This window comes from Vespa velutina, chromosome 19 (genome assembly GCF_912470025.1).
Source record: "Vespa velutina chromosome 19, iVesVel2.1, whole genome shotgun sequence".
Taxonomy (NCBI): domain Eukaryota; kingdom Metazoa; phylum Arthropoda; class Insecta; order Hymenoptera; family Vespidae; genus Vespa; species Vespa velutina.
In genome coordinates, this window is record NC_062206.1 from 2,371,980 (window position 1) to 2,399,638 (window position 27,659).

The 27,659-nt window shown below is 31.2% G+C and overlaps 1 protein-coding gene and 1 long non-coding RNA gene across 6 annotated transcripts in view; one reads left to right on the plus strand and one right to left on the minus strand.

Annotated features, from left to right (window-relative positions):
• Positions 1-748: 748 nt before the first annotated feature.
• On the minus strand, positions 749-27,478 carry LOC124955830 (choline O-acetyltransferase). Of its 3 annotated transcripts, XM_047510847.1 has the most exons (12): positions 26,993-27,473; positions 26,194-26,257; positions 25,277-25,468; positions 8,650-8,822; positions 7,545-7,725; positions 7,253-7,427; positions 5,878-6,107; positions 5,542-5,753; positions 5,293-5,415; positions 5,007-5,214; positions 3,899-4,099; positions 749-2,658 (listed from the first exon to the last, which is right to left on the minus strand). In XM_047510847.1, exons 3-12 carry the CDS (start codon positions 25,418-25,420, stop codon positions 2,449-2,451), a joined length of 1,857 nt encoding a protein of 618 aa, XP_047366803.1. In that variant the 5' UTR covers positions 25,421-25,468; positions 26,194-26,257; positions 26,993-27,473; the 3' UTR covers positions 749-2,448. The 3 variants fall into 3 exon arrangements, with proteins under 3 accessions (XP_047366803.1, XP_047366802.1, XP_047366804.1); XM_047510846.1 differs by lacking the exon at positions 26,194-26,257 and having other exon boundaries at positions 26,993-27,478; XM_047510848.1 differs by lacking the exon at positions 26,993-27,473 and having other exon boundaries at positions 26,194-26,434.
• The window catches only part of LOC124955835, a 31,519-nt gene continuing 14,625 nt past the window's right edge, over positions 10,766-27,659 (plus strand). For 2 of the 3 annotated variants that reach the window (XR_007102997.1, XR_007102998.1), the window contains exon 1: positions 11,125-11,429. This is a non-coding gene — a long non-coding RNA (uncharacterized LOC124955835). Of the gene's footprint in view, positions 10,924-11,124; positions 11,430-27,659 lie in introns of those variants that run through there. The other variant, XR_007102999.1, reaches the window with a different exon arrangement.

Sequence of the window (27,659 nt, forward strand, 5' to 3'; positions counted from 1 at the left end):
GTTGCTCCTTAATCCATATAAGAGAACTGATCTATCGACCTATCTAAGAATTGGACAAGAGTTTACTGTGCGGGCGCCAACATACGAACGATTGGCCACGTGTTTAAAAGTGTCGCTAACGTTAACGTGTCATTCGCGCGCGCTCGACGTTCACATTTACATTTTTTTTTTTTTTTATATTTTCTTTTTTTATTTTTATTTTTTTGTTTTTTTGTTTTTTTTTTTTTTTGTATATAACAATACCATTAATTATTATTATTAATATTAGTATTAGTATTATTATTAGTATTAGTATTATTATTATTATTATTATTATTATTATTATTTTTATTATTATTATTTTTTTTTTTTTTATTATTATGCTATTATTATTATTATTATTATTATTATTATTATTATTATTATTATTATTATTATTATTATAATACTATGTGTCACAACTTAAATATATTAATACTATTTCTACAAACGGGATGTGGTCCAAAAGTTTTTAAGCGGACCAAAAGTTCTTAAGCAATAATTAAAAATCAATTGCTCTTTATTTCTAAGTGATCTTTTTAAACTCGTAATTAGGCTTGTAATTTTGTAAGCTTACTAAGCTTGCGGTTTCTTACGATCTGTCAAGAAAAAAAAAAGGAAGAAAGAAAGAAAAGAAAAAGGAAAGAAAGAAAAAAAAAAAAAAAGAAAGAACATTAATTTAAACATTGTCTAGCAAAAGAGTAAATGATTTTTAATATTACTTTAAGAATTTTTGGCTCACTTTACGAATATTTACGATCCATTACGTATTTTCTTTCAAAAGGAATTTTTTTCTTTCAAAATATTCCTCGACATAATAATGTTCATATTTATAACAATAATTAACAACAATAACAATATAGTTAATAACAATAACAAGAAGATAAGGATAAGTAACGAATGATTCAAACGCTGTATAAAAAAAAAATCTATGTATATATATATATATATATATATATATATATATATATATATAATATATGAAATAAAAAAAATCAATTTAGATTTCTTGTAACATACACACACACACACACACACATACACATATGTATATATATATATATATATATATATATATATATACATATATATATTATGATTTTTTTTTTTTTTTATAAATAAAACCATTAACAAACCAGCGCCCGCGCGAATGGCACATTTTTAGGAAGTGATGAGCTAAAAGTTTTACGACCGACCGAATTCTATATTGCCTACTACACGCAAACGGCTACCCTCTTCTATTTTCTTTTTCTTTTTTTTTTCTTTTTTTTTTTTTTTTTTAACACCTTTTTTTATTTTTATTTATTTAATTTTCTTTTTTTTCTCCACTTTCTCTTCTTTTCTTTTCTATTCTTACCCGCGAGTCGCCGTATAGAAGATAAGTGTTTTTCAATGCGAACATTCGTCTCTTTTTGTTTAATCGATTTAGTTTAGTTTAGTTTAGATTAGATTAATTTAGTTCAATTAGTTAGTTACTTTTTTTGTGTCCTTTTTCTCTCTTCTCTTCTTTTTTTTTCCTTCATCTTCTTCTTTTTTTTAAAAGAAAAGACAGATAACGAGGTATTAATAGTGCCGTAATATCGGAGAAATATATATGTATGTATATGTATGTATGTGTGTATGTGGGTGTGTAGATATATATATGTATATATATATATATATGTGTGTGTTATGTACCTTAAAATCTACGACAGCATTCGATGAGATTTTACTTTCTTTCTTTCTTTGTTTCTTTCTTTTCTTTTTCTTTCTTTTTTCCTTTCATTATACTTTTTAAAGATTATATAATATAATAAACCATTCAGATAAAACTAACAATTGTGCGAGAGCATTGAGTTTTATAATATTATATTATATCATTTTAGCTAAGTTACGTATAATAAGATTTATGTAGTATGTTTGTACGTATTTATGTATGTATTATATGTATGTATGTATGTATGTATTCATATTCGAATGATCAAAAGTTCCAAGGTAATTATAAAAATCAATTACCATTTTTTGTGACCTTTTTTTAGGCTCATGATTAGGCAAGTAATAAGTATTGAAACATAAAAGTTTTAGCCTCGAAGAAAGATCTCGGATAAGAATAATTGATTTTTAGAATTATCTAGGAACTTTTTAATCATACCATGTATTTATTGTATCTATTTCATTATCACTCTCACGTACTTTCTTATATATTTATTTATTTTTTTTTTTTCCATATCTTTTCCTTTCCTTTTTATTTTGCAATAGATAATAAATACTTTCATCGTTTCACAAGGTCATCAATGATCTAATAACATTTCGTTGTTTTCTCTCTCTCTCTCTCTCTCTCTCTCTCTTTCTCTCTGTCTTTCTCACTGTCTGCCTGTCTGTTTTGCTTCGCATTTTAGGCGAACTTTTCTTTTGTTTTTGTTTTTGTTTTTTCCCCTAATAAACATGTGTTTATCTCTTATTAGAATTCTTTAACATAGTCGCCATATCTCTTAATGCTTGTTCGAGGGTCTGAGCGAAACGTAACGAGTTTGTTTGACCGTCACTGTGAAAGGCCGAAATTTGGAAGATAAATTTGTTCTTTTGCATGTTGTAACAGCATCCATAACCGTCTGGAACTACTGGACCATATCCAACAAAAGCGTGTGTCTTTGTGGTAACCTGTTGAAAGAAAGAAAGAAAGAAAAAAAAAATAAGTAAATAATGATTTGTTTGTAGTAATTTTTTTTTCTTTTTTTTTTTCTTTTTTTTAGGAAATTTTCATTAACTTCTTAATGAAAATTTTAATATTATTTAATAATAATAATAATTAATTTAATAATTCAATTAGGATAATAATTTATAAGAAGAGAAATACGAAATGAAAAATTGAAGTGAAAATTGCTTTTGTACAATTTTAATGGTAGACATTATGCGCGTCGCACCCTCTTCTTCATTCGTTCCTTTAGAATAGAATCAGGCTTACAACGTCACTTCCGACAACTGGAAACTCGAGACGTGGATTGCATCCGGTCTTTCAATAGAGCCGGAAGCCCCTAGCAATTACCTTTGTTACCAAATTGGATCTCCAAAAGTAACGACCCAACTCAATAAAATTCTTCCTTTGTAGGATTTTTTTTCAAATTATTTTTATTCAACTCTATTATACATATTTTATTTTTCCATATTGAGGATCTTTAAATGTATAATATTTATTGAGATAATTGTTAAATTTTAAATGATGATCAAGGTTGCTTTGAGTAATCATAACTAAGGGAATGATCAAATATATCTCATGATTTTTTTTTATAGATCTTCATAGGAAAGATCGAGATCTTGATTAATATATCCTTGTAATAGCGTTAAATAGTATAATTTATGGATCTCATAGGCGTCTACATTAATTTTAAAAATATTTAACAAAAGTCATTTACGCATCTTTAATTATAACGATGGGACAAAGATTTTTTATAGCGATTTAAAAAAAATCAATTATTCTTTTATTGGGATTTCTTTTTCTTTCTTTCTTCTTTTTTTTAAATTTGCAAAACAAACAAACAAGTTTTTAGTTTATAAAAACTACAAGTCTAATGTTACAAGCGTAAAAAGTCTCAAAAATGAAACAATAATTATTTCATTAATATCGCGTATGAACTTTTGACCTATCTTCTATATCATAAATTTATTTGAATTCAAAACTTTTTGACGTATAGTTTACATGTGTAAAGATTAAAAAAAAAAAGGAAAAAAAAGGAAAAAAAAAAAACAAAATAAAAAAATAATTTTTATTATAACATTAATATAATAGATTTAGAATTAAAACAATAGTCTTTGTTTGAGATATAATTTGAATGCAGACGCCAATGAAAGACATTTTAGTCGAGTAGGACGTAGATGGATGATCGATCATGATTATACTGACCTGCGAAGTCGAGAGAGCGAAGTGATTAACGATCTTGTAAGCCTCGTCCGTGAAGATGTCCGGGATCGGTTCTCCGGCCTCCTTCGCAACATAACGTAGCCCCATCATATGGTTGTCGATTCCTCGTCCTGTTATATTATCATTCATTTCCTTAGTTTGTCTTTGTACTGCCAAGTCGAACAATTCCTTGATTCTATCCGCCTAAAAGGAATAAACAAATAAACAAACAAAAAAAAAAAAAAAAAAAAAGAGAAAACAAATATTACAATAAGAATTAAACTCAATGTAGAAGTGTATTTAACTTAAAAAGAAGAAGAAAAGAAGAAAGAACAAAAAAACAAAAAAAAAAAAAATTATTTATCCCTCGAAAGAATTTTTTAAAATTATAATACTTCGTGATATAGATAAATTTTTATAGCATAGTAGTTTTTTTCCCCGTCAAGGTCAGCTCAAGAACGTAAAGTAACGTTTTACGTTAAAAGATAAAAAAGAAGGGGAAAAAAAAAAGAAGAAGGAGAAAGAAAAAAAATACATATATATATATATATGCGATAATTATCTAGGTCAAGTAAATAATATAAAAATAGTGTACGTTGCATAGACCAATTCACTATTAATATAGTCGATACTTTTTCTTGTTGTTATCGTTATTGCTGTACAGTATACATAGTATCCAGATAAAAGAGATCGTATGAAGGAACAATGAAATAAATGAGAAACAATAGGCGTTTGCCTGCGCATCCAACGAGGGTGAAGGTTCGATAGGAAAACAAACGGAAAATCCCCTTAAAAGCATCCTGCAAACACTCGATTGGGTACAAAAAGTAAGGGTATAGTAATATATCTAATTGACTTGTCTTTTTCTTTCCTCGCGAAAAAAAATACTCCTTCTTTCGTTTTGTTATCCCCTCCCCCTCCCCCCTCCTCCCTCCTCCCTCCTTCCCCCTTCCGCCCCCATCCCTTTATTTACCAATATATTTTTTTTCTCGATACTATGTAAACATTAATAGACTATCAATGAAAATATTAATGTTTAGAATGATGAAATAATGAATTCATTTAAAAGAAAACAATTGTTTAGAAAAAATGTGTGTCAAGTTTCAGTTACACTGTAAATGGTGAACTGAACTCTTTTAGAGCCTTCGTCTTGAATGTTGTTAAGTTGATTAGTTGATTGACTTTCAGGATCGCCTTGACACATAGCCTTCGCCCAAGCTAAGGCCTCTGGACTTGCTGCTCTTATAACGTCCACTCTTCCAAGTGCAAATCGACGAATACCAGCACTTTCATACGTAGCTACTAATTTTCCATGCAGTCTATAAGACACGTCATAGTAACATATTATTATAGATACTTATGAAGTTAGAATGAATTAATCGTATAAGTAAAATTACCTGAAATATGTTAATTGTAATGCCAGTTGTATGTAAACGTCCGGACTTATTTTGCATGATTTTACAAATTCCTTCGAATAATCCGAGAAATTTAAAACGCATAAATCTAAATCTTCGACGAGTCTAAACATTTAAAGATTAATGAATGTTATCTCTCTCTCTTTTTTTTTCTTTCATTTTTTTACCAAAAAAAAAAAAAAAGAAAGAAAAAAAAAATAATACAAAAAAGGGATCGAGTAATACACTTACGCGTCAAAATTACTCGAAGCTTCTCTGATATTATTCAAACTGACTTCTGATAGATTCCATTCGAGTTTTTCCGGTGCTGGAAGATGAGACGGTACTAAATTTTCTTCGATCGGTGCCATGGATTCAATCTTTTTTGTTATTTCCTCGATGGCATTTAAAATTGCTGGAGCCTCGCCCGCTGAATGTTCGTAACAGACACCCCATAGACCGTCCTATGAGATAAAAGACAAGAGAATTTTCAATATTAAACAAAATCAACAAAGGTGAATCATTCTGTATTTCTTTACGCATATTAATCCATATAATGAATAATACAAATACAGCGATGATTATTACTTTGCCGAGTATCAATTGGACAGTTTGATCGAACCAACGATTAGCAGCCAAATGTCGAGATCCACCACCATGAAGAATGTGATGAAGTACATTTGCTAAATCACGTTCACCTATCCATCTATCATTCGTTCTATACGGATTATTGAATGTTGCTGGTAAGACGTCATCATCGATGCAAACGATACATAAACATCTTTCTAATAATTCTATGTTGTGACGATTACGTTCATCTGTAAAAATGTAATTATTGATTTACATGTAAGTATACATTTACATAGGTATATGTATAATAATTATCTTTAATTATTTCAACATTTAACGTAATGCATCTCTCTCTCTCTCTCTCTTTATCTCTCTCTTTCTTTTTCTTTCAATAAGAGATAACCATCCCTTGCTACTATCGCACGTGACAAAGGGAGAGCTTCCTTTTACTCCATTTATCTATCCTAACTCTCTCTCTGTCTCTCTTTCTCTCTCTCTCTCTCTCTCTCTCTCTCTCTCTCTCTCTCTCTCTGTCGACCGTCTTTATATCATTATCTCTCATCACTTACTCAATTTATAACGATGCCTTGTAAATTTTACTCTAGATATAAAGTCGAGTAAAGGGTTGTTATGGGAATATTGCGAATATTGATATATAAGCGATCAAACGATAACTATAATTATCTAACCGTCAAATATATATATATATATATATAGATTAATTAGATACAGATAATTGATGATAATTAATTAATTAGAAATTACTTTACTACTGTAATAACGTTTATGGAGTTTATTATTTAAACGATTGAAAAATTGTGATAATTCTTAATAAATATTATTAGTTCGCTTGCACATTTATAAATATATAATTAAAATATAAATAATTTATATATATATATATATATATATATTTAAAATAAATTATTAAACCCTTGACATACAAATAAAATGCGCTTAGACGCGTCCGTAGTTTACCATTTAATTATCATTTTTTTTTATTTTCTTTTTTTTTTTTTTTTGTTGAATTACCCATATTTTTTTTTTTTTTTTTATGAATACCAATTGTCTAGGAACAAGTTATATCCTTTCCCTAAAATGGGTTCGGTTAGTTGAATGACAACACTCTCCGATACAGGTTCATTACTTCCTTGAATTACGTCTTGTTCTGTGTATATTTGAAATCGATAGCAATACCCAGAATTGGATTCGCATAATTCATAAAATTTGATTCCAAATCTCGCTCTTTTGGATGCTATCTATTATGGACGTAATTTAGTCGCCAAAGACAATTCTTGACGTCTCGGAGACGTCAAAGTCTACAATGGCACATGAAATGAATGACGTCTCAGAGACGTCATTGTATGTCAAGTGATTAACATTAAGTACATACTTTTCATCAATTCTTCTCTTGCTTTTGCCCAGACTGGTCTTTTGGCAGTCGTTAGGATACCAATAGGAGGTGTTACAGGATTAGCCTTTGTTTCCATGATTTTTAAAATCTGTTGTATCAATTCGCTTTCAGTGATTCGTCCTCGATCCGACGCTCTAACAGGAACACTATAAAACTACAAAGAATAGCCTTGAAGTCATTAGTTTTTCTCTCTCACTCTCTCCCTCTCTCCCTTTCTCTCATTTTCTTTCTCTATTGTATAAAGAAATAATAATCAGGATTGTTGTAATACCTGATTATGATGTACAACTATAATATGATCACCGGAAGTAGCTCTGTCAAAAATGATTTGTTCATCAACGTTGATACCAGGTCGTCGATATATTCGAAACATTTGATAGTGCTGAGCCATACATAAAGGTTGCATTGTCTTTCCGTCCTTCGATTTAACCCGTTCGATTTCTAATTCGGATCTATAAAAGAAGAAAAGAAGTAGTGTTAAATTATAAAGATTTCTTGAAAGCAAAAGAAAAAAATCTCTGTCTGGTTTTTTTTCTTTTCCTTCATTTTTTTTTTTTCTCTTTTTTTCTTCATCTAAAGTTTCTTCTTAGGCGAAGAAAAAAAAAAAAAAAAAAAGAAAAAAAAAGAGGAGATAAGAACAAACAAAAAAAAAAGAAAAAAAGAAAAGAAAAGAAAAGAAAAGAAAAGAAATAAAAAGCAAAAAGGAGAAGTTCATTTTTAGCAAGGCAAAATGAAAAGGGCTGTGATCCCTTTCTACACTATCTCTGTCTATCCTCTTTATGCTCGGTATTCTATGGATCTTAGAAACCGGATTTCCTTTCTAGAAAGTGAGAGAGACAGAAAGAGAGAGAGAGAGAGAAAGACAGAGAGAAAGACGTGCCTTCTCTCTAAATTGATTTCAGTGTGGCTTCTTTTTGTCCTGAACGAAATCAGTAGTTCGAACGATTCCTCGAAGGCATTCATCCTTTACATGGTTCCTCCTTCGCTTTCTTGCTTCTTCAAGATTCGAGTGGGCGACGACTTAGCTTAGCTTAGCTTAGCTCAGCTCAGTTCAGTTCAGTTCAGTTCAACTTCCCTTTCCACAAAGGATATAAAGTAGTAACTTCCAGGTACTTGTATCCAAAAGAACGTGTTCTCGCATCGGTGAAATTGAAACGTTCATTCTGAAGACGTCACTTCTTCAGGACGAACGTTTCTTGATCGTTACGATAAAGGAAAATTTTACAAAAGGAAATTTGCTTGGAGAAAAGAAAGGGAGAGAAGAAGAAGAAGAAGAAGAAGAAAGAGAGAAAGAAAAATGAAAAAGAAAAAAAAAAGGAAAAAGAAGAAGGAAAAATTTTTCTTTTCTAATTGGATTGATCGTCTTTGTTTTTTACCTGTCCAGCAGTTCCTGATAATTAAGGAGTTCCATTATAAATCTTCCAAGAAATATTGCTGCATCCTGCTGATTAGTAAATTGTTTTCCTTCTAATACTATGCCTGGATTACTATTGATCGGTAATGCCAAAGGAACAGATAGATACATGTCGTACAACCACCAATCGGTAGCCTGAAAATAGAGACACATTAATTCATTGATTATAATTCATGTTTATTTAGAAATGATGTTAATTATTTTTTATCCTTATTATTATTATTATTATTATTATTGTTATTATTATTATTATTATTATTATAATTAATTTTCTTTCTTTGTATTTTTTTTTCTTTTTTTTAATTCATTCTTAACGCGACGATGCGACAGAATATTTTCAATGGCTTTTCGCACAGAAGGGAATTAGGGAATTAAAGGGCCATGCAATTTTGTCGTTTAATCCGTATTTAATGGACTCGTCGGACGCTTCGCGCGACCATCCTCGATGTTTTTGTATGAAAAGAAATTTTTTTGTATGTAAAAGTAATATGCATACTTTTTTCTTTCTTTTTTTCTTTTTTTTTTTTTTTTCCTTGTCGGATTAAGAATTTATTGGAAGTTTTTTCTTTTTTCCTCTTTTCTTTTCTTTTCTTTTCTCTACAAATTTCTTGACACCTGACAGAAAGAGAATACTTCAATCATAAAATAATTAACGTCATAGGGATGAAATTTTACTTGAAAGTTTAATTCTTTTATTATTATTATTATTATTATCTATTATCTATTATCTATTATTTAATAATGAATGAAAATTATGAATATTAATTTTCTACTCTTTGGCAAATGCATGAATAAATTTATGACAATTTATCGCATTTCAAATTACATATATATATATATATATATATATATATATATCTGTGTGTGTATGTTTTAGAATAAAATTATATCTATGATAATATTTAAATAATTATTTAAATTATTATTGTTTGACGCCTGTAGGAAGCAGCAGATTTGGTCGGTAACATGCGAGTCGAAGGAAACTGTATTTATTTTTAGTGTAAGTTCGTGGAAAAAAAAGAAACAATTTCCTCTTTGGAATCCGCGTATAGACTTCCGCAGTAACGCGGACGTTTTATAATTGTAATAACTCGTGTACGGTATGCACGTGTTAGAGTCAGCTTTTTTTTCCATACTATTCTGGGTCACATCGCAAGCGAACTCTCGACGTTTCTATACAAGTTTCACGAAGTCGTCTGCATGTCGATATAACGGATTAGGTTTGCTTTCAAATGGTCTATAGATAGCAACCAGGAGCTCGATCGAAAGCGTTCTTGAAAGCCATTTCCTCGTATATACGTAATATTATCGCGATAAGTCTTTACGCGATATGAATTTTCTTTCTTAACCATTTACTATGATCCTTTTTGGCCTTTGATACTTTTTGAATATCGCTTATATTTGATTCATTTTTAATTTCAATATATTTGTATTAATTAAAAAGCTTAATCCAACGAATAGTTATTTATTTTTATCTATAAACAAATTCGTTTATTTATAATTTTTCTACTCTTTTTTTTCTTTTCTTTCTTTTTTTTTTTGAGGTTATAATAATTCGACCGATACAAAATTAATATAAAATTCGTTAAGGTTACCGTTGTTCGATGATTCATGAATTGATGATTAATTAAGCAACGTTATATTGTTCTTTCTTTACTTAATTAAGTCGATCAATTAAAGAGTTTTATTTTGCCTATAGATTATAATAGACACATTATTATGTACCTTCAAATATTGAACTTTTAATAGTTTAGTGAAAAAAAAAAAAAAAAAAAGAGACATTCATGGCGCGAAATCGTACCAATCGCATGCGATTAAAATATTAAATATTAAAGATTTAACGTTAATTCCATTGTTTTTGAAAATTTTGAAAAAGTGAGAGAGATAAGAAGAAGGACAAATGAAATTCGAACGAACGAACAAAATGAAAACGTGTTATAATTGAAAAAAAGAAGAATTCATAGAAGAGATAAATTCTAATTCATTGGATATAGAATGAAATATTTGTTGGATTTTGATTATTATTCTTTTATTTTAATTAATAAGATTTTATTCTTATTAAGTTGATTAATTTATTCAGATAATTACAATAAAAAAATTTTGACGTTCGTATTTCGCGGGGTACGATATTCTTTTGTTTCTAAAAGCTTTGTTTTTTTTTTTTTATGTTGTGACGACTTTATCCTTTGTATAGTAGAATGTTCCTTTATATAATAACGAAGTAGAACTCAAGCAAGTAAGGATTTATTTGATACGATCTAATTATTTACATTCAATAGACGATTATTATAACTGAATAAGCATAATTTAACGTGCGTGTATATGTGTGTGTGTGTGTGTATGTGTGTGTATGTGTCTCTACGTAAGTTATTTTTATTAATTTTCTAACATTTAATTTTAATCATTAATCAATTCGATAAATGAATGAAGTTATTTAAGTACATTAATTTTTCTTCCTATCAAAATAATTTTTACTACGTATAATCAATTTGGACAGTGTTGCCAATAAAAACAAAAATAGAAGTGATGAGAAAGTTCAAGTGATTTGATCAACGTAGTAACTTATTTCTTTTCGGTTGATCGGCCGCTGTCGTTTTATGAATTTTTCATCGTTTTATATCGGCGGTGCTGCAGTTTAATCATTTTCCAGAAGCAACGAAGAATATCGAATAGCGATCAAAATGATGAACGCACGAAGGAGAAGTTATGAAAGTAAATTATCGGTATGACTGAAATGTCGCAGTAAGTATTTTAATCGAGGTTAACAATTTTCTTTTCTTCTCTTTCTCTCTCTCTCTTTCTCTCTAAGAGCTTTTTATTTTTAATGATTTTCTTATTTCCAAGAAATATACGTTTTTATTGCGTTGAATAATGCGATCGATAAATTTTATTAAGGTTAGCATAAGTTTTATTTTATTTTCGATAAAAGGTTAGGCCAAGAATTATAATTTAATAAATTTTCGTTAAGAAAAATGTTTCGAGTGTTTAACGGAGAAAAAGAAAAAAAAATATTGCGCGGGGGTTAAAGAAAGATCTCTCGTCGTTTCACTTTTTTTGTTCTTTCTTTCTTTTTTCTTTTTCCCTCCCCGTCAACGTCGAATGCATCGCCGCCATGTTTATGCAAAATCCAAATTACGCAAATAACGTGTGAGCTGTTGCACGCTTGTTGCGCTTTAAATGCAATGAGAAACGCAAATCGCGTTCGCGAAATAACGACAGACGCCGCGCGTTATATAGTTCGGTAACAACGTCGACGACGACTACGACGATGACGATGACGATGACGACGACGACGAAAACAGAGAAGAAGAAAATGTAACAAGATCGGTCAATATTTTTCCATCGGACTCGACGCAATCTTATTCAAGATATACGAGAGACGCGTACTTAACGACGGCAAATCTTTCGTCCATATTTTTTAACCACTGTTTCTAAATTGCATCATGCGAAAAGTGCACGTGCATCTACACTTCGCAACCACAGCAGACGAGATCTGCACCTAACTCCTTTACGAGAGCTCATCTGTATCTTGGTCGTGTACGCGTATGAAATTGCTCAGATCAAGAAGATATGTATGTCTCTACCTATGTTAAATACATACGTAGTACCAGCCGAACAAATACGATAATCATCGTTTCGCACGCATAACTGCAATAAAATCGTTTTTTCTTTATCTTTCGTTCTTTCTTTCTTTCTTTCTTTCTTTCTTTTTCTTTTTCTTTTTTTTTCGCCCATTTATTTCTAACTTTCGTCATATACGTACAACAAAGATCTCTTTGTTAACATTTTGACGGCGAGATCGATCGTTTGAAAAATCGCGTTAAATCTTGAGAACAGATTCCTACATTACCAACTTGGTGTTTTCGAATTTGTTTACTCTCTCTCTCTCTCTTTTTTCTTTTTAATTTTTAATTTTTAATTTTTAATTTTTAATGTTTACATTTCAATTTGATTATCGTTAATATTATTAATATTATTATTATTTATGCATTTCCAAAGGATTACGAGAACATACACGTAAGAAACATTATATATTTTTTCTTATGTGGTATAATAAGATTATGTGAATACTTCTGGGTCAAGGATAGCGGTTTCTCTTTATATTTGACCAAAAAAAAGAAAAAGAAAAAAATAGAAAGAAAGAAAAAAAAAGAAGAAGAAGAAAGAAAGGAAGGAAGGAAGGAGAAAGAAAAGAAAAAAAGAAAGGGAAAAGAAGAGATTGATCGTATCAAAAATTACATAGCGTACGAGAAACTTGCTCGGTGAAACGGTGTGTTGCGCACGCGACTATTCACGGTGGGAGTTCGAAACCATTTTCGAACGTCAGCCTGTCAGGCGGATTGGTTTAAGCTTTCGGAATCCATTAAGCAAGATGATTGCATGCTAAACCATAAAGTCTATTTCTCATGTGTGATCGAATATCGATGATAATCAATGAAAATTTATAGTCTTTCAAGTCTTACGGGAGTTTTTATGGAAGAACTAAACAACACATACACACACATACACACGCATATGCATACACACACACACACACTCATATATATATATATATATATGTGAGATGTATAATTTTATTTATTTATATTTATTTTATTATCATTTCAAGATATAGATCTTAGACAAAAAGATGTTAAAAATGATGTAGATAATTATATGTAGATTGAAATGAACTATACTAAAGCAACGGCAGCAACTATAGAATAAGTTACACATAATAAGTTACTTCGTGGGAGATGATAGAGTATCAATAAATTACTTGGCGTGCTGATCTATCCTCCTGTAGATATTGCAAAACCTATGAGCGTCTGGTTTTCCTCAGATTTAATGAGCTTGCTATTGCCTCGTGCAACTCTGATGCATCATTATTAGACAAATCTCGAATGTGGTATATACATTACTTGAATTATTTTCAAAGTATATATCATCTCTTTATACATATATATGTTTATATATATATATATATATATAATCTGTATAAATAAATAAATAAATATATATATATATATTTATACAGAATAGATCAAAAGTTCCTAGGTAATTTTAAAGATCAATTATTATTTTCTTAAATCTTTTTATTTTATTAATTTACTTATTTATTCCTTTTTGACGTTGTAAAACTATTAGTTTAACATTTGTAAAACTGCAGGCTTAATTATAAGCTTAACAAGTTTTAGATAAGAATAATTAATTTTTCCAAATCATTAGAGAACTTTTGAACCATCCTGTAGATATGAATTAGATAGATCCATATAATAGGTGTTATAGATCTTAAGAAAAAAGTTAAGTGTGATTATTTCAAAAACGTTTTATTTTAATGATCTTAATCGATTCGATTAGCTACGATTTATGTAATTTCTTTTTTTTTTATTTTTTTTTTTTATTTATTTATTTATTATTTTTTTTTTTTTTTCCTTTTTTTTCTGTCCTTTATCTCGCGACTAGAACAATTTAATTCTTTCGTCAATCGTTTGAATCTCTTAACGATCTCATCAGTGAAACAGGTCAAAGCATTTTACTTTTAGCCTGTTCAGAGTTCGGTAATAATGTATATGCTACTCTCTTAAGTGACGGCATTTTAACGATCTAACTTGAAATTACCGAAAGATTCGTCTCTCCTCTCGTCTGATCTCGCCGTGTTCTTCTTAGGAAATCCATGATGCAATAATATGCACATCTAAATGCGTTCGTTCGACCGGTTAAATGATTGAATTCACGTGTCGAAAGCGTCATTTAGGAAATAGTAGAATCATATTAATCAGAGTAAATGTGAATAATTGTTCTTTCATTCTTTTCTTTTTTTCTTTTGTCCTTTTTTTTCTATTATCGAAATTAACGAGGATTACATAAATGATATTCTCAAATTGATCAATTTATTTGTTATATTTGTTAGATCTCAAATATTTTCACCTTTTTAATTATTCCTTATTTTATTCTTCAAATTATTAAAAATAATTTACAGGAGTATTCAATGTATCAAACTTTTATTTGTCGAAATGAATTAATACATTTTTATTGATAACTCATAAAATCAAATATATATATATATATATATATATATATATATATATATATAAAATAATAATATAATATAATAAGAGAAATAAATAAATATTATAGGATAAGTTCATTTTTAATATGGAGATAATCAAAATTGAATTTAAACATTTCTAAAGTTATCTTGTGAATCGTTTCAAGTTGTTGTAGTTTCGAGGTAATTGAACAATTAGTAAGAATGAAGGCATCGAGTAGATGAGGGCTCGTGAACGAGAGACATCAACTAAGCCAGTTCGAAGTTTGCTTGGTGTCACGTTACGGAGATTTCAACAGAAGCCTGAACACGATGCCGTTGCAAGTTTCCATCGACTACATTCTCTTTCTCTCTCTCTCTCTCTTTCTCTTTCTCTTTCTCTGTCTTCCTCTCTCCCTCTTTGTCTGTCTGTTTCTGTCTGTATTCATCTCGACTGGGTAGTCCTCCCTCGACATATCTATCCTTTTCTCTCATCCTCAGTATTCCTCTCTTTATTCCTCCTTCCCTCTCCCTCTCTCTATCCCTCTCTCTATCCTTCTCTATCTTTCTCTTCTCTCTCCCTCCGTTAGGCGCAAACTCGACCTTATCGACCACCCCAGCAAGCTCTCTGGCAACCAGCAACGTTTGTATATCTTTCACTCGTTCCATGTATTTCGTCATTGTTCGAATACACGCGGCAAAAGGTGCCGGGAGGGCGACAGGAGAGTGTGGATCTGACAGGGGCTGCAGTATCCATCGGTTAGAACTCTCCATTGACCCTCTATGACCTAACTTGCTTTCTCTCTCTTTTTCTCTTTCATTCTCTCTTTTCATCCTCACTACTGGCTAATGAAGTATCGTTGAAGGAAACTCGACACCAATCGTAGCTTTGTAGGGAGACAAAAATTATTTATTTATTTATTTATTTATTTATTATTTCTTTTTTAATATGACGATCAATAGATCAATCAATCGATATGAAATATTTTCCTTTCTTTTTGAGATATGAAAAGGAACTTATATATATATATATATAGGTTGATCCCTTTTAAATAAGATCATCTAAATATTTCGTCGTTTTATTGTGATGCAAAAAATATGTTTTTTTTTTACATAATTTATATGATGTCAAAGAACCAATAGGATCAATTTTGGCAAGAATATTATTTTCTCGATAGACATTAATAAAACAGATTGCAAACTTTGACTAAGATTCGCAATCAAGAGCGATTCTATTCGGTCATTATCGTCGATCCTATTCAATGATCGTCATTGTCATTGTTATCAATGGTCCTATTCGAACGTCATCATCATTGTTGTTGATGTCGTCGTCGATCTCATTAAGTGGATCCTTGTCATCGTCCTCGTCCTCGTTGTCTTTAAGTTTTTTATTTAATTAATTTATAGATTAAAATTATTCAGGACTATCCTTTGTCTTCTTATTTTCTTTTTTTTTTTTTTTTATTAGACACATTAATTTGTCTTCTCGCGTGTTGTATTCTGTTCTTCATGTAATTATAATGAGTTAGCAAGGTGTTCGGACTTTGGTCACAATCCCTTTGGGGATTGCTTACAAAAGGCGATCGATCAATTTCTGATGGGCCAAGTAACAGTCCAACACGGATTGCGGAGAGCTCGACGAGGAGATTTCGACGGCGTTATAGAGATAACAGGGATATATTCGTTGATCCATGAGGAAAACGGGATCAGGAAGTTTCCCGTATCATTGGCAAGCTCGAGGATTAATTCGAGAATTCTGTATTCTATTCGTTCTTTCAAAAACATCTTGATTTAATATCACCTTACTTTCTCTGTTTATTTCCGATCTATTTCTTTTTTTTTTTCCTTTTGCATTCTATTATTTATCAAGTTAATTAAATTAATGACATTCAATTGGGCCAATTTAAATTCACAAAGAAATAATTTGAATTTATTTGATAGAAAGGAAACCATGTTGTTCTCTCTCTCTCTCTCTCTCTCTCTCTTTTTTCTTTCTTTCTTTTTCTTCTCTTTCTCTTTCTGTCTCTCACGATTTTCGTTCATCAAAAATTCGATCTCCGATTGGCCTACTTTTATATAAAGAGTCAGCTTTAAATAATTCATTGTACACTCCTTGTGGCTTACCAAAGCTGTAATTCTCGTTGTAGGTTATCGATCGACCCTCCTACATAACGATCGAGTGTTCACATTATCGAATCTCGTGGTTAAATTTTGGAAATATCTTGACAATAATCTATTGTAATATTAGTCATTCGAATAAAAGTAAATTATTGTTCGCATAATAATATTGTTCAGTGTTATTTGAAAAGTTATTGATCAATTCATTCTCATTAATTATTAACAATTAATAATATATTAATTCTTTAGGAATTCTTTAATTAATAACAAACATTTATCATTTTGGGAAAATGTTTAATAACACGAAGTCTTCATGAAAAGTATTTAGAATCTTATATATCCTGCTACAGGATCTTCTCATTTTTTTTTTTGTGTTTCATGAATAAAAGATAAACGTGTTGAAGAAATCAGATTGGAGCGATAAGTTTGAGAACATATACGCGTACAGATAAAAGATAGAGACGAAAGAGAAAATCAGCGATCATATGAAAGGATGATGAGAAAATTTTTAAAGATATGACTTTTCCAGGAGGGGCAAAAAAAAAAAAACAAGAAAAAGGAAGAAAGAAAGGAAGAAAAAATTTAGTACTTTAGATTTGGCACTAAGTTCGGCGATCGTTTTATTTTATCCTGGATCAAGTAAGTTGGAAAAAATTAGATTGGGGACGATAAATTTGAAAGAAGAAAATGCAGGTGAGAGACAGAGATAAAAGAGGGTGTTATCATATAAGGAGAGGGTCGATCGATGAAAATCGAGCGACTCTTTAAGCTGGTCGTAACCTCTAGTAGGTCCGGCCTTTAGGACGAGGTCGTGGTGACCCAGATCGCCTCGGTCTCGCCTTACCTGTACGCGACGTGCCATGGCGGCTGCCTTCGGTTGCTCTCCTGCAATCGTTACCCTGGATTCTGCGCACTTTAACATGTGCGCCTGGAATACACCTTTGCACCTCTCTCTCTCCCTCCCTCTCCCTCTCTCTTTCTCTCTCTCTCTCTCTCTCTCTCTTTGTCATTCTCTTTTTCTAGTATCACCTCACCTAGTGTTTCTATTTTTTATCATCGACAGTGTATATGTACATATACAGATCCGCCACATATATATGTATACGTATGTATACATACATCATTGTCTTTCGTCATTTCACGTAAGAATATTCACCTTCCGTTTTTCTATTATACGTTTCGGTAGTTTCTCTTTCTCTCTCTCTCTCTCTCTCTCTTTCTCTTTTTCTTTCTATAAGGTAGCTTTTATGGAATCATAGAAAAGAAAACTGGACAATGGAATTAGATTATGTAAATCTTAATATAACTTTTACGATGATATGTATTATATATGATCATTTTCTTTAAGATCATAAAAATGAACATTTTTAAGGATTTATCGTGTGAACGCAAGTTTAGTGACGTGGGGGAGGGGAGGACTTTACAGGTAACTCCGCATCGATCCGCTGGACCAGCTACTCCATTTAGTTTCTCTCTATAGTACATCTATACATATCTATGTATGTATTTATGTATGTATGCATAATATAAATAATACATAGAGAAATTAATGAATTGGCTCGTTCAAGATATTATTTATATATATATATATATATATATACACATTTTTTTTTTTTCTTGAAAATTCATGATCTTTGTTAAAAAATTTTGTCGATATGTATGTATATATGTATATATATATATATATATATATATATATATAGATTTTTCTATCTTTTTTTTCTTTCTTTCTTTTTTTAACTTCGAAGGATTCTGACGTTGTGCAATCTCGCTCGTTGATCCATTGGGAAAATTTCATTTCCATCTTGTTTCCAGTCGATGTCGAGCTTCAGAAACATTCAGGATGTTCACGGTAGACGCGACGAGGACGGACGACCCTTCTTCAAGGCCGAAGGGAGCGAGTCAGGATAGAATTAAAGGTTAATCCCGCGGGGTATGCGTATTCGAGGAGGGTCGAATTTCTCCTTTCCCTCCCTCCCCCTCCCTTTTTTTTTTTTGCTCTACTCTTCTCATCTCTTCTCTTTTCCCTATTTCATGACTCGTGTTCTCCATTGGAAAAGACAGTGGCTTGTGTTTTTCTTTTTCTTTCTTTTTTCTTTTTCTTTTTTTCTTTTTTTTTTGTTTCCCTTCTCTCGCTTGAAACCGAAAGATACCATAAATATTTGTGTTGTTAAGTGCTTCTCGAATACAAAAGTTATACTTCCTCTTCTTCGTTTAAGTTCACTGTCTTTCTTCAAGTGTCACTCCAATCCTTTTGATCTAAGTACTCTTTCGATGTTCCGAATAGTTGTTAACAATTTTTCAAAATCAATATGTGCGTAGAAATCTTTCTTAATCCATGTATTAAAATATTTAATAGGAATTTAATTGTTCGACTCCGTTCCAGGGAAGTTTTATAAACAAATATATATTTAACGTCAATAGAATTAATTTGTTCTCTTTATTTATTTATTTATTTATTTATTTATTTATTTATTTATTTATTTATTCGTTTAATTTCATCGATCAATTTGATTTTCGTATCACCGTAACGATAAACGAAGTATAGTATCCTAAGCCAACTCAGTGATCTCAGAAGATTATAAGTTTTAGGCCTGCGGTCCATAGAGGCACAGAACTATACTACCGTGAATCTCCAGGGTGAGATTGGCTCTTCCTCGGTGTTTCACGTGGGGACGATTTTCTCATTCGCCATCGGATATATATCGAAGCCAATTTCACAAACGATCTCTTAGGTATGATCGTATCACTCTTTTCCAAACCCCGTTAACTTTATTTTTATCTTTCTTTTTTTCTCTCTCTCTCTCTCTCTCTCTCTCTCTCTCTCTCTCTCTTTTTCCTTCAGAACACCTGACGATCTGACTGAAATATTTTTACGGTCGGAGAAAAAAAAATTCGTCGTATTATTACTTCAGCGAGAAAAGAGAAGATAGAAGAACAACGGAGTAGCAAATAAACATTTCAACAGCTGAATATTGTTCAGAATTTCTTCTTTAAATTCGTCTCTCTTATATTTTACGCTTCATTTTATATACCTCCTGTGTTAGATCCATAGTTAAAGACAATAGGGGATGGATGGAAAAGGGTGATGAACCAACCGCGAGAGAGCTCTATAGCCCTTTTTTTCTTCTCTCTCTCTCTCTCTTTTTTATTTTCACGATATCGTACCAACGATTCCGTAGACAATCCGTAAGGGCTTAGCGCTGTTTCAACAAGGGATTACCAACGCTACCCTAAGCTCTACGAGATACCCGATCGTACAAACCCATACTGGTGACAAACATTTAAATTGCCAAGATTAACGTTACGTAGAGAGGTACTTATTTTAATGTTTACTTTTTATTATTGGATTATATTTTTTTTTATTTAAACTTAACATCTCTCTCTCTCTCTCTCTCTCTCTCTCTCTCTGTATATATATGTGTGTGTGTTATAATGTTATATATATTGTAATGAATATTATATATGAAATATTATATCGTAATCATTATATGAATATTAATTTTGGTCTTTTTTAATAAGCAAATTTTCGTTCTAAGAGAAGAAAATATAACAACGAGATAAAAGTCAATCGATGTTATTTCCCATCGTAATTGCAAGGATAACCAACATAACAAAAGGAACAGTTGATCCCACTGGAACTTTCGATAGCCGGTACAAAGTATTTCCCCGGTAGCGTTTTAACGAAGTGGCAGAGTCGAACGACAAAGGGAGCATCTCGTTTGACAAAGGACTCCTCTCTTTCTATCGGAGTTCTTTTTTTTTTTTTTTCTTTTCTTTTTTCCTTTTCTTTTTTTTTTTTTTTCCTTCAACAATAAAAAGAAAATGGAAGGAAGAAGGTAAGCATTTTTTTTCTTTCTTTTTTTTTTTTTTTCACACATCAGCCGTAGAAGGATATCGATTTACTGCAAGCAAGCTTCCTTTATCGTCAACTCCGATCATTCTCGACACGTTGAATCTCCACGATCGCTATGGGAACTACACTAATAAAAAGAGAAAACTTTAGGGACCCTATGCAGCTGCTTCACTCTCTCTCTCTCTCTCTCTCTCTCTCTCTCTCTCTCTCTCTCTCTCTCTCTCTCTCTCTCTCTCTCTTTCATTAGAAAGAGAAGCAGCTATCACATAGCTTTGTATATACGTGTGTGTATATGTGTGTATGTGTGTGTGTGTGTCTGTGTACAGTCTCGCGTGTCACGGAAAAATATTTTCCCCTTAAATTTCCTCTCGCGTGTGAAAGCTGAAGTCACCTTCCCAAGAATCGTTCTTTCCTTCCTTTCTTCATCGTCTTCCTCTTCTTTCTTCCTTCTTCCTTCTTCGAGCTTGGAAAACTTTCTCTTTCTCTTTCTCTTTCTCTTCCTCTTTCCTTCTCCCTCATTCATTCTCTCTCTGTCTCTCTCTTTTCTTTTTTGAGAGAGACGTCGTTCCATGCCCACGGGGATTCCTAAGAAAAGTTGCGTACTTTAGGGTTCCACGCCTTGGCCGCCTTGCCTTCCCCTTCGAATTCATACTTCTTCCTCCAAACGCATCTGGCTTTTCTTTCTCTATACTCGGTCGTTCTTGGTCTGACTATTACGATATTCTTGCTACTTTTACTATATCTATTCAAAACTGCAATTTTCTTAACGCGCTCCTTATCCTTTGTTTCACGTATTTAAATAAAAAGAAACGATGCTATCGTATAGAAATCAATCATTTATTATACAATAATTTTACTAGTATAAAATATTTCATATCTATGGTGATATATTTGTCAAATTATAAATAAAGAATGAAATGAGAAAAAATTCTTAAGCATTTTGAAAGATCAATCATTGATCATCTTTTTGTGTACTCTTTAGACTTCTTTATTTTCTTTTTTTTTTTTTTTTTCCTTATCTTTTTTTTTCTTTTTTGTTTAGATCATCAAACCTTATCATCAGAAGTTTAAAAAGTCATTTGGAAGAAAGAGTAGTAATCGACTTTTAAAATCGTTTGAGAACTTTTGGTTTGATCTATGCTCGAAACGAAATGACATATGTTTTTTTTTTTTTTTTTTTTTTTTTTTATTTATTTAGTTTGCAACGAAAGATATGTATTTTCAAAAGGTATGATAAAATTTTGAACGACGAAGAAACGTTCCCGTTGGAAGAGGAACTTAGAGAGAGAGAGAGAGAGAGAGAGAGAGAGAGAGAGTTAGAGTTTACACGAAGCAGGAAAGAGATACGTTCATCCGATATGGAGCTTTTGACCAGGCTATAAACGTTTATTGCCTCTAGTCCTTCGTCGTTTCCTGTCTCCTTGAAGTAGGGAGTAAAGAGAGACGTCCCTTTTCCAAAGCATCGACACACGCCCGTTTGCACACGTGTCCTCTCACCCTTCTCCCTTTTTCCATCCCTGTTTCTCTTTCTTTCTCTTTTTCTCTTTCTCTTTCTCGTGGTTTTATCGTTTATCTTGCGTGTACTCTCTCGCCTGCTAATAGCTCTTTCCGAGCTTTTTCCATTTTATATATTTTCATTGTCCTCTTTGTTATTACCATTATAATAATGAATATGGATAATAGTATTTCATCATAATTAAATCGTCTTAATTTTAACATTTAATATTTTCAATTTCTATTAATGACGACAATGATATTATAATTTTCAATGTTCATTTTTTTCTCTCTCCATTCGTTCGATTTTTTTTCTTCCTCGTCCCATTTTTCTTTTGTATTTCTCGAAGAAGTATTAATATTTTTTCTTTTAGAGGTGAGAAAAATCGTCAAAAGAAAAGGCTGCGGATAATAATATATAGTCCAAGGGAGAGAGAAAGGGTTCTCAGTTCAAGCAGTAAGCTCGATGGGTTTTGTCATAGTGGAAGAGCTTTAAGGCTGACTACAGAGAGAGAAAGAGAGAGAGAGAAAGAAAGAGAGGGAGAGAGAGAGAGAGAGAGAGAGAGAATCGTGCTGGCGGTAAGCTAATATTACGGTGCCCCGCGGCGAGCTGGAAAATTTCATTGAAACTTCCATTATTCATTCGCGAACCAACTCAACCCTGTTCTGTTCTCGTCCGCCTGTGTTTCGTTAAATTCGATCTGGAACTTTGATCAAACTGATGAGAGATAACAATTTTTAATAATTTTAACATTTTATTTATTTTCATTTTAATCGTTAAAATTTTCTTTACAATAAACGTTTTCTCTCTCTCTCTCTCTCTCTCTCTCTCTCTCTCTTTCCAGAACTGTTTAAAAATCATTTGATCGTCCATAATATATTTAGTATATATACAAAATGTTTTATATACGCGTGGAGAGAAATATTGAGGAGACATTGTGTGTAGCTAAGGTGATGGTCTACCTTTTGAAAAATTCTTTTTCACCGTTTCTGTTGTATGTTAGCGACAGACGAAACGACATTTCCGTTTTGTCGGCTTTAACAGGGCCAAAGAAAGACTCAGCTGGACCCTAAGCGAGAAAGAGAGAGAGAGAGAGAGAGAGAGAGAGAGAGAGAGAGAGGGACGAAAAAGCAATTTTCTCGCGAATTCTTTTCTCCTTTGCCTTCGTTTTCATCTGATCGATCGGAGAGACCTTTACGGATCTTGTATCTCTAGGATCATTTTTTTTTTTTTCTTTTTTTTTTTTTTTTTTATTTCTTTCACTCTCACCAAATCGTCGATATTCGATTCCATTCCCTTGGTTTCCGATTAATTAATTAATTTATCTTCCAAGTCAACTTAAGGATAATGTCGGCTTATTATAGATCATTACAGAGAGATCGTTCGCTTTAAAAACGAGGGATTGCCAGTTTCGTAATAATGTTTTCATGTAAGCAATAGGTTCATCGATAATTAACGTAACGTAATGTAAATTACAACACATCTACATATCTTGGGCAATCACATTTGTGAAATGATCGATCTGCTTATATAGTAAATCCTGAATAACATCATTTCAACGAAAAGAAAATTCAATCTAACTTGATATCCAAACATTTTCTTATTTCTACCCTCTCGTAAAAGTAATTCCAATAGGTTCGAATATTTTTCCTCCTTTTTTTTGTTTTTTTCTTTTTTACTTATTTTTTGCTAGTTAACGACTTCTTCATGGATATCCTTCATTTCTTTTTTTGATTTTTTTTTTTTTTTTTTTTTTTTTTTTTTTTTTTTTTTTCTTTTCTTTTTTTTCTTTGACCCTTCCAAACCGAACTTTTAGACTTTCCTTAACGAAGTTTTTAATGTTTAACAAGTAATGATGCCTTTCATAAAAGCAGATAAATTTTTGAAATATGAAATATAAAAATTTTTAATTATTCTCCAAATTATTTTCAAAATATTTATGATAAAATAATAATAATATTTATATAAAAGACAATTGTACATAGTTCCTTTCATAGACATTATTATTATTTTATTATTTCGATAAGAAAACTTGACAAATTTTATTCGTAGATGTATTATTATGTTTCTTCATTGATCTTAAGATGAACACAATTTTTAATTCACGCTATATGCTTATTAAATTCTATACAAAAAATTTATATATATATATATATATATACATAAGTAAATCTCGTTTTATTTTTTTTATTATCGTATAGAATGCAACCCTTCTCTCTTTTCGTTCCATTTCCTATAATATTTGCATTGTGCAAGAACTCTCCTTTCTCTCTCTCTCTCTCTTTCTCTCTTTCTCTTTCTCTCTCTCTCTCTCTTTTGCTCTGATATTCCTTTACTACCTCTCGTCCCTCTTTACTCAAGCATAGAAGGAGAAAAGGCATGAGTATAGAGGAAGAAGAGAGAGGTAGCGTACATAGGCCCCCGTAAATCCATTTATTTATTTATTTATGTGCCACGGGGGGCTTTGCGAAGCGAGGGTGGGTGGACGAAGGGTATAGGGTCTGGCTTATGGTATAGCAGCCAGCATGCATCGGCCCAAGAATCCCACGGGAACGTGCGAAGCGTGCTAGACACGGGGGAAAGATCGCAAAAGTCACGAAGGACACACACGGATATTCGACGAATATGTACGAGAGAGAAAGAGAGAGAGAGAGAGAGAGAGAAAAGGGATGCTTACAATGGCGTAGGACCAACCGTTACGGAAGGTAAATTCTCTCGAGGCATGGTGGCTTAAAACGAAAGTGCTGTTGTGCCACTTAGTCAAAGAAAAAGATTCGCCATTCTTGTCTTTTTTTATCAGTATCTCTTTGTCCCTTTCTCTCCCTCTCTCTCTCTCTCTCTCTCTCTATCTCTATCTCTGTCTCTCTCTTTTATGACATATCTAAATCCCTTATTTCTTTCTTGTTCCATGAGAATATTTAATCAGACAAGAAGAAGATATCATTGAAACGACTTTTTATCTTTCGTTTATTTTGTTAAAAAAAAAAAAAAAAAAAAAAAAAAAAAAAAAAAGACAGAAAAAGAAAAAGAACAATGACAATATATATTGTCATATATAGTTAACATATAATAACAATATTCGTATTATAATTGTTTAAATTAAAACTTACCCAATTATTTATCTTGTGTCTACGTTCCAAAAGATATTGTTGCAATTTTGGTCCAGATCCAGATAAAAATCCTCTAACCAAATTTCGTGTCTTCTCCAAATGATTCGGTGTTATTACTTCAACTTGTGCTAGATATTTTTGCATGGTTGTTTCCAAGTCCGGAACTGGAAGACTGGGTAGAGGTTCGACTCTCTGCAATGATTATATATTAGGATAATATATTAGGATAATATATTAGGATAATATATTAGGATTATATATTAGAATTAGGATAATTAATTTATTAGAGGATTAACGAAAGTAAAAAATTTTTCATTTCTATTAAAAATTTATTAGCAAAATACATATTTTAATCGATCATTTTATTAATTCAATTTAAGCCACGTTTATGACAATAATTATTTATAATTATTTCGATTTGTTTTCCATAAATGGAGATTTTCTTTTTTCTCTTTTTCTTTTCTTTTATTTTATTTAAAAAAATTAATTGCATTTTCTTTTAACTTTGATCGATGTAATATTGTTTATAATAGATGATTGAATAGAATTTTTACGTTTTTACGTTTTTACATGGAACGAAAGAGAACGAAGTTTAAATATTCGTTGAAAAAAGAAAATGATAATAAAAGAGAAAGAAAAGAAAAGAAAAGAAAAAATATACATCGAAAAGGAAGAAGGGTGGTACGATAAGCATCTAACGTCCTTATCCCGCACGACGTGTTCCGCGGTCCTCCGGAAAGAAGGCCACGAGCGATTGTAAAATAAAGAATCAATTGAGAAACGAAGCGTGTCTGGTAGAGGAAGAGCCCTTAGGGCTCGCACGCTTCGTTGATCAGAATCCCCTTTCGCCACGGCCTAACAAGACCAACTTTGTGACCCGAACGCACACATACACACACATACACAGACACACATACCTACGCACGAATACATTCGCATAAGCTGAGTCCACTACCCTTCGATCCTTCGGCTTGAATTTTTCTGTTGAATGATCGAGAAAAAAGCGTAAGAAAAGATGAATATAATAAGTTCGAAAGATAGGAGTCTAGGAGTCTCGATAGTTCATAATAGATCTATAAGTTTCTATTAACGATATATATATATTAAAAATTGATATTTTTATTAGAACGAATTTGAATTAATTTATTTACTTTTTTTTTTCTTATTTTTATTTTTTCTCTTTCTTCTTTTGTATTTTGTTATTCTTTTATTTCTTGATTTATTCACAATTTTACGGATTGTTTTTTCTTTCTTCCTTTCTTTTCTTTTTTCTCTTTTTTTTTTTACGACAAGCGTACAAATCTTTTTCTACTAATTAATTTTCTACTAATTAATGCGATTTGGTAATTATAAGTGAAATATAATAATATAATTTTGTATATATATATATATATATCTATATAGAAAAGTTTAATCAATGGCCGGAGTCTACGTATAAGATGAAATTAGGTGTTCAATGATAATCGAGGTGATACTCGAGAAAATTTTTTCACGAGTAATATGCGACACGTAAGAGATAAGTAAGGGTATATATCCTAGATAGATCATGATAGACATTTTATTCGAGGCACGAAACGAATCCCGAAAAATCGTCTTTTAGTAACGGAGTCAGATTATCGTTAAGCACCCATGAGTCAGTTAGATTCCGAAAAATTCTTGTTGCGTTCTAACCAACCAACCCTCTCGAACGTAACGTATCTCGCGAGATACGGTTACCTTCTTTCGTTCCTTCGTATAACGGGTGTCGTTATTCCCATGAGATTTTCGCTCCCCTTTCATAGACCTCATTGATATGCACCGCTGGAAACTCTACTAACGACCTCATACGCACCGACCTGTCCTGGATCACTTTTTTTCTCTCTCTCTCTCTCTCTAACTTCTCTATCCTATTCAAGCGATTTTCCTATTTGAAAATGTCTAGATCGAAATTATTTCGAAAAAATTCGTAGAATAGTCATAACTTGTATTACTAGCTAACAACATTGAACACCTTCGATAATGCGAAACTCTTCTATTTTTTTTTATCTTCTTTCACTTTCTTTTTATTCTTTTTTTTTTTTTTTTGTTTTATTTTTTTTTATTATTATCGTCTATCAGTTTTTATGTTTGGTTCGTTTCACGTCAAGTGTATAGGCGAATAGAAATCAATGATATGCGAAGAAAAATATATGCGTTGTTTTTTATTTTATTTTATTTTATTTTATTTTATTTTATTTTCTTATTTTTTTTTTCCTTTTAACTTAGAAAATAAAAAACCGATAGATTAATGTTATTATTAAAAGACAGATAACAGTATGTTATATATTCTATGTACTTTATTGAAATTGTATATTTATCTCTTATCTGACAATTTATACGATGTCACGTTTTTTATTTCCTTTTC

Bases quoted from the DNA above. Each gene is read 5' to 3' on its own strand.
- LOC124955830 (XM_047510846.1), bottom strand. From the start codon at position 27,064: ATGAGGTCTATGAAAGGGGAGCGAAAATCTCATGGGAATAACGACACC. The intron at 7,726-8,649 runs GTAAAAAACAAA...CTTCTTTTATAG, and splicing joins TATCAGGAACTGCTGGACAG to ATCCGAATTAGAAATCGAAC. The intron at 5,215-5,292 runs GTAATTTTACTT...CGTGTCTTATAG, and splicing joins TTACAATTAACATATTTCAG to ACTGCATGGAAAATTAGTAG.